The sequence below is a fragment of the Macrosteles quadrilineatus genome, unplaced genomic scaffold (assembly GCF_028750875.1).
Source record: "Macrosteles quadrilineatus isolate MER2022 unplaced genomic scaffold, UCM_ALF_1.0 Scaffold_1153__1_contigs__length_14559, whole genome shotgun sequence".
NCBI classification, from domain to species: domain Eukaryota; kingdom Metazoa; phylum Arthropoda; class Insecta; order Hemiptera; family Cicadellidae; genus Macrosteles; species Macrosteles quadrilineatus.
In genome coordinates this window covers 1-5,916 of record NW_026543746.1, presented here as the reverse complement: position 1 = coordinate 5,916, position 5,916 = coordinate 1, and the positions used below count along the sequence as shown (strand labels likewise).

Genomic DNA, 5,916 nt, shown 5'->3' with positions numbered 1-5,916 from the left:
TGGCGACCAATTAACCCATAAGGCCCATGTTAAATTTCTAAAAGTTTGCATTCATGTAGGGAAAAGTCCTATGGTCCGATTTGTACCATTTCAGATTTATACCTTCCCATGGTTGGGTACTATGACTGTGTTAAATTTCGTGCAGATCGCTTCAGCCGTTCAGGAGGAGTATTTGTAAAACAAAAGCAGGAGTGTAGTATAAGAGCTTCGCTCGCTTCACTCGCTCCGCTCAATAATTGCAGATGAAAAGAACTCTGCGTTACGACCAGCTGAAGGCTGGACAAGGAAGTAATAGTGTTATTTCAAGTGTCACCGAAAAAGCTAATGATCGTTTCTGACTATTATTGCAAAGTAACAGTGTTTCCCATCTCTGTTGCAGACTTGTTGTTCCTGGAAGGCAAGGAAGTGTTGTTCCGTGTTGCCATGGCTCTGCTCAGCCATCACAAAGAGGGTCTTCTCAACTGTGACAACTTTGAACAGATCATGAACTACTTTAAAACCAACTTTCCTAAAATAGACAAGCCCATCATGGATAAAGTACTTAAAGAGGTGATTATTTCTGGTGTGACTGTTTCATATAGCTTGTCATTTTACTTTTGCAATTGATTATTGTGCATAGCTGAATGGTTATAGTGTAAGAAATCAGATAGACCTACTAGTTTAATTGTGAGAAAAGTCAATTGCTTTTTGATGGCTTTAAACTGGACCTCATTGTACTTGAATATTGAAGTCTAAATTATGATTCTGATTAATTAACCAAATAAGATACCATTTTACCTTGATTTTGTCTATTAAGTCCTTAACCTCCTCTAAAGGGGGGTGACGATAGTTTTGGTGACTATGTCGCCTTTGCCAGATACTTGTCAAGAATGACAAGCTTATCCCGTGTTGAGGTCATCCCTACTATAAAAAACATTTAACCTATGAGCATTAAGTCAAAACGACATAGTCATTGAAACTATTGTCATCCGCTCTTCAGTTTGAGAATCACTTGACAAAATCAAGGTAAGTTCAAGGGATTCAAGACTACACAAAATTAAGCAGCCAAAAAATCTGATCTAGTGAATAATAATCCTAGTAACAAAAGTATTTACTCCATTAGTGATCAAGATTGTTTCCAGATTAAAATGCCGTTTATCTTTGGCTATCAATTAATGACGCTGTCTAACTATAAGTTGATGTTGAAAAGTAACAATACATCAAGCTCTGTATTTGGACTGTAAAAATATATATTTAGGTAACAAAGGCGTAAATATACACAAAGTAATAAATAATAATAAAATAGTATCAGCGTTGTTTGAATTCAAGTCCTTAATCACACCTTGTGTTTTCGACAGGTTTTCTACTCCGACATATCCAAGAAACTGTTGGAGTATGAAGTGGAGTATCATGTGCTCCAAGAGGAAGTTAATACTCCACGACCGGAGGTGAAGAGAATCAAGGAGCTGGAGGAAGCCAACAAACAACTCCACATACAGAACAGATGTTTGTCAGAGCAGCTTGAGGTAATCAATAACATAGTGACTTTATAGTAGGGATTACATTCTTGCAGGTAGCAATAATGTCAAACAAAACCAATTTGCACTGTAAAAAAAATAATAATGGGTAAAAAAAAACAAAAGTGTCAAAAACTGTTAGGTGAAAAATGTCATTTTTTGAGCGGAGCGAGCGAAGCGAGCGAAGCTCTTTGGGATCAACTTCAATGCAAACAATATAACACCATCACTCAATAACGGCTGAACACATTTCAGCCAAACTTAACAAGACTACTTAGACTAATAATAAGATGGTTTGTAAACAAACAAATTTCAATTAGATAATGCTAATGCAATTTAAAACGAACTTAAAATTTCAAATTTTTAACATTAGGCTTATGGGACTAAAGTAGCTATGACATTTTTTTTTTTTACACGTAAAATGTAAACAAGAGAATCATAAGGTATTTCTGAACTTTCTATACTTTTCTTTTAAACGTTTTTAAACCATTCCTATGATTTCAATAAACAAGAAAATGACGTTAAAACATTTTTTTAAGGCACGGAATTCACAGAAAATCGAGAAAATATACGGAACTACGTTCTCAATGCACGGAGCATAAACAAAGAGCGGAGGGATACGGACCGGTGACTACTTTCTTGGGAGCCTATTTGTGTTGCCAGCTGATTAGAAACAGCCAATGTTAGAAATCAGGATTTAATAAGTGATATATCGAACCGCATCGAAATCGGTATTTAATCCGATAATACCTCATAGGTTATATGTTTTATCTATGGTTATATTATGTTGAATTACATCGACGGTACAGTAAGTTATTACACTTATTGATAAAACGCAGATTGAACACTGATCTAATTTAGGCATGTGGGGAGGTAGGTCGGGGTTTATGAGTATTCGTGACTACATTAAGTGTTTTGAAGTAAGGTTAGATTAGGAAGGTAAAGTGTAGGCTATAGGTAGGTGATCAGGTTGTTTATTTGTGTTGCACCATATAATTTTTATCTTTTTGGAATGGAATAGTTGGTTAAGCTCTTTGGGATCAACTTCAATGCAAACAATATAAAACCATCACTCAATAACGGCTGAACACATTTCAGCCAAACTTAACAAGACTACTTAGACTAATAATGAGATGGTTTGTAAACAAACAAATTTTAATTAGATAATGCTAATGCAATTTAAAACAAACTTAAAATTTAAAATTTTTAACATTAGGCTTATGGGACGAAAGTAGCTATGACAGTTTTTTTGTTTACAAGTAAAATGTAAACAAGAGAATCATAAGGTATTTCTGAACTTTCTATACTTTTCTTTTAAACGTTTTTAAACCATTCCTATGATTTTAATAAACAAGAAAATCTCGTTCGTTATAATTTAATCTACTTTTGCAAGAGGTAGCCTATCTGAATCACAACAAGATGTAGTCAAGCAAGAGGTAAATTATTATAATTTTAATCAATAAAACAAGCATTAGTACATATATTGTTTTTTTTTATTTAGTTAGTTACACAAATATTAAAACAAGTTTTCTCCGCTCAACTGGCTTTCACCGCTCTGAAAGCAATCCTAGTGTAAAATTAATTGTGATGCATCAATCTAATAATAAAACACTGCTAGTTAACCACAGAAAAGGCATTAAAACCAACTGTAACTATTTTGTTTAACATTCCCGCCTCAGCAAACCTGCTGACTAAGTGAAATTTGATTTTCCTGATCGGATTTCCACTGAAGTATTCCCTTAAACAGGTTAGATGTAAATCCAATTTAAATATCATTAGGTTTAGTGAGTGATGCACTCTTAAACTCACACTTTTCTTAGTTTAAAATGTTGTCAGTGACAGTGAAATATTTTAATGTCTTGTATTTCTTGTTTCTGTTAGAACTCTTTCCCATTCAGATAAGCCTGCTACTCTTACAACAATCCAAAAACCTACGTCCTTGTGCTCTATGTTACATCCTTTTACACTAATTTTCTATGTTACAGATCTCTACAAGCAATATTAACAGACTGGAGACGAGTAGATCATCACACATGATGCAGATAAATAGATTAGAGTCCCAAGTTAGAAGCTTGGAAGTGACAGTTTCCACACTGGGGGATTTTATAACCACTCTCGCCTACAACAATACAGATCTAGAAATACCTGGAGAGATCCTTCGTATTATTGCCCAGATACATGTTTCTGAGCGGAAGAGTTTACCAAACAACGTTCTCCGTCCTGGGATCCTCAATCGGAATATGCCACTTAAAACTATAGACGACAACAGAATCAGTCCGCAAAAAGATACAAAAAAGAGTCCGCGACCATTGAAATCAACTCTCAGTTCCCCCAACTTGGAACCCAAGACATCCTTTTTCGCACATTCGTTCAACCAGATTAACCAACAGAAACTAGGAATATCTGATAAAACGTCCCCCCTTAATGGGATGAAACATTCACGTTCGGATTCAAGCAGTGTAAAACAGCTGTTGTATAGTGAAAGTAAAGAAATTATAGGAGAAATCGAAACAGAAAAACCGAGGTTGGGTAGAGTTTTGACAGACAATGATAGGAAAGCCTTAGGATTGGTTGATTCGGATTCGTTCGTGAAAACAAATTCGATGCCTTCAACCGATGGGAAGCGAAAGATATTGAAAAGTAGTCAAAGCTCGTACGAATTGGGGAAGTCAGAATCGGTTTCTGCCGTGTCCGATTTGCTTCCGTTGAATTCTGACACGGTCAACATTTGTTTCGGCGGAACTACCAAATTGAGACAGATCCGACCGCTTAAAGTGAGAAATGAAAGTTGTAGCAGTATACCCAGTCAGTCTTCAAGCACAGGATCACTTTTTGAGGGTTGTCCTCTTCCAAACAAGAAAATAGAACTACAAATCGTCGAACCTTCAGATATCAGCTGTACAAGTCGATCCGTGTTTGAGGAAAAAGCTGACAATTCTCTCTTCAGCGAAAAACACCTGAGGCAAAATAGCTTTGAAAAATCTAGAGGGAAAGAAGCAGAAGAAATGATTAAGTCTCAAGTGCCTGCGAAACAGCCGAGTCTTCTAACTTGAATTAAGATTATTATATAGTAAGGTGCTTACCTATTCCTGTGCCAAAGTTTAGTAAGCAACTGTAGTACCTTATTAGCAATGACAAATGCTTAAGTATTATATTCTCAAAGTTAGGAATCTCATCTTCAAAAAGTCTACAATCCTTTCATATTTTCTATTATGTACTTAGTGTTTGACACTGGATTTTAAAAAAGATTATTGCAGTAAACGATGTGTTCAGTTCGTAGACATATCAGTCAATTACTAGTTGACATATTCTGACTATCATACCTTGATTTTTATTTGAACACTTGACACTTCAAAACATTGTTTCCAGACTACCATCCTGCTTACCAGGCCGAGAAAATCTTGTTTTATCCTGCTTTAAAATAATGTTAAATCCTGTTTTATCATACATGAATTTAGTAAAAAAACCGGTTCAATCCTGAGTAATCTTATTGATGTATTATTTTATTATTTTAAAATAGTTCTTTTTAGCCTTGCTATAATGAATGCATATAGGCCTATTAAAATAATTGAACCAATAAACTGGTATCTGAAAATCAATATACTTACTTACTGATAGAACGTCGCTAATCTCTGTAGATCTTTTGCCTCGTAGATTAGCCGCCTCCACTTTTCTTTATCTTTCGCCATCCAAATTTCTCCTTTGCATTGGATCACATCCTTCTTGACTTGGTTATACCATAGATAAAACATACTCCGTTATACCATCTTAATTTATAAAAACAAAATGGAGTATCAGCGCTCAAAAATGAATCTTGTTTTATTCTGCATCACATTTTATTCTCATGCAAGGCCTAAAAAAATCCTGTTTTGGGACTTAAGTCCTGCAAATACACTGCTTTAAAGTTGTCTTCCTAAGCAATAAAAATATGCATGAATTTTTATAACCTTTTGATTTTAATGACAACTAATTGTAACTTAGTGTCTGTTACTATGCTTATCAAATGCTAATTTAGTACTGTAGTTAATTAATTATGTTATTCCTCTAATACAACACCAATACATAATAAGTAGAAATATTTTTCTAATTTTAATTTATAGTATATATCCTCATTCATGATTACTCAGAACTCATCAAAATCAACTTTCATAAACTACCTGTTCTTAATATAGGTTTAATATCCATTTATCAGTACTTTTTATAAACGTACATAATAGGCCTATTTTTTAGTATTATTTTGTCGAGTATTGATCATTATATAAAATACGATCCGTGGCAGCTTGATGTTACTTTTAGATGCTTTAAGCCTTAATAAATAATTTAGATTATAGATTTAGCTGTTACTACAGTATTGTGATCTTCAGTAGCTTAATGTTAGATGAGTGAACGTCAAAGCTAGTCCAGTTTTGCATGGAATTTC

The 5,916-nt window shown here is 34.3% G+C and overlaps 1 protein-coding gene across 1 annotated transcript; it reads left to right on the top strand.

The window, feature by feature from the left end:
- The first annotated feature begins 242 nt into the window (after positions 1–242).
- LOC128982737 (uncharacterized) lies at positions 243–5,904 on the top strand. Its single transcript, XM_054401676.1, has 4 exons — positions 243–288; positions 380–549; positions 1,338–1,505; positions 3,482–5,904. Exons 1-4 carry the CDS (start codon positions 243–245, stop codon positions 4,547–4,549), a joined length of 1,452 nt encoding a protein of 483 aa, XP_054257651.1. The 3' UTR covers positions 4,550–5,904.
- The last annotated feature ends 12 nt before the right edge of the window (positions 5,905–5,916 follow it).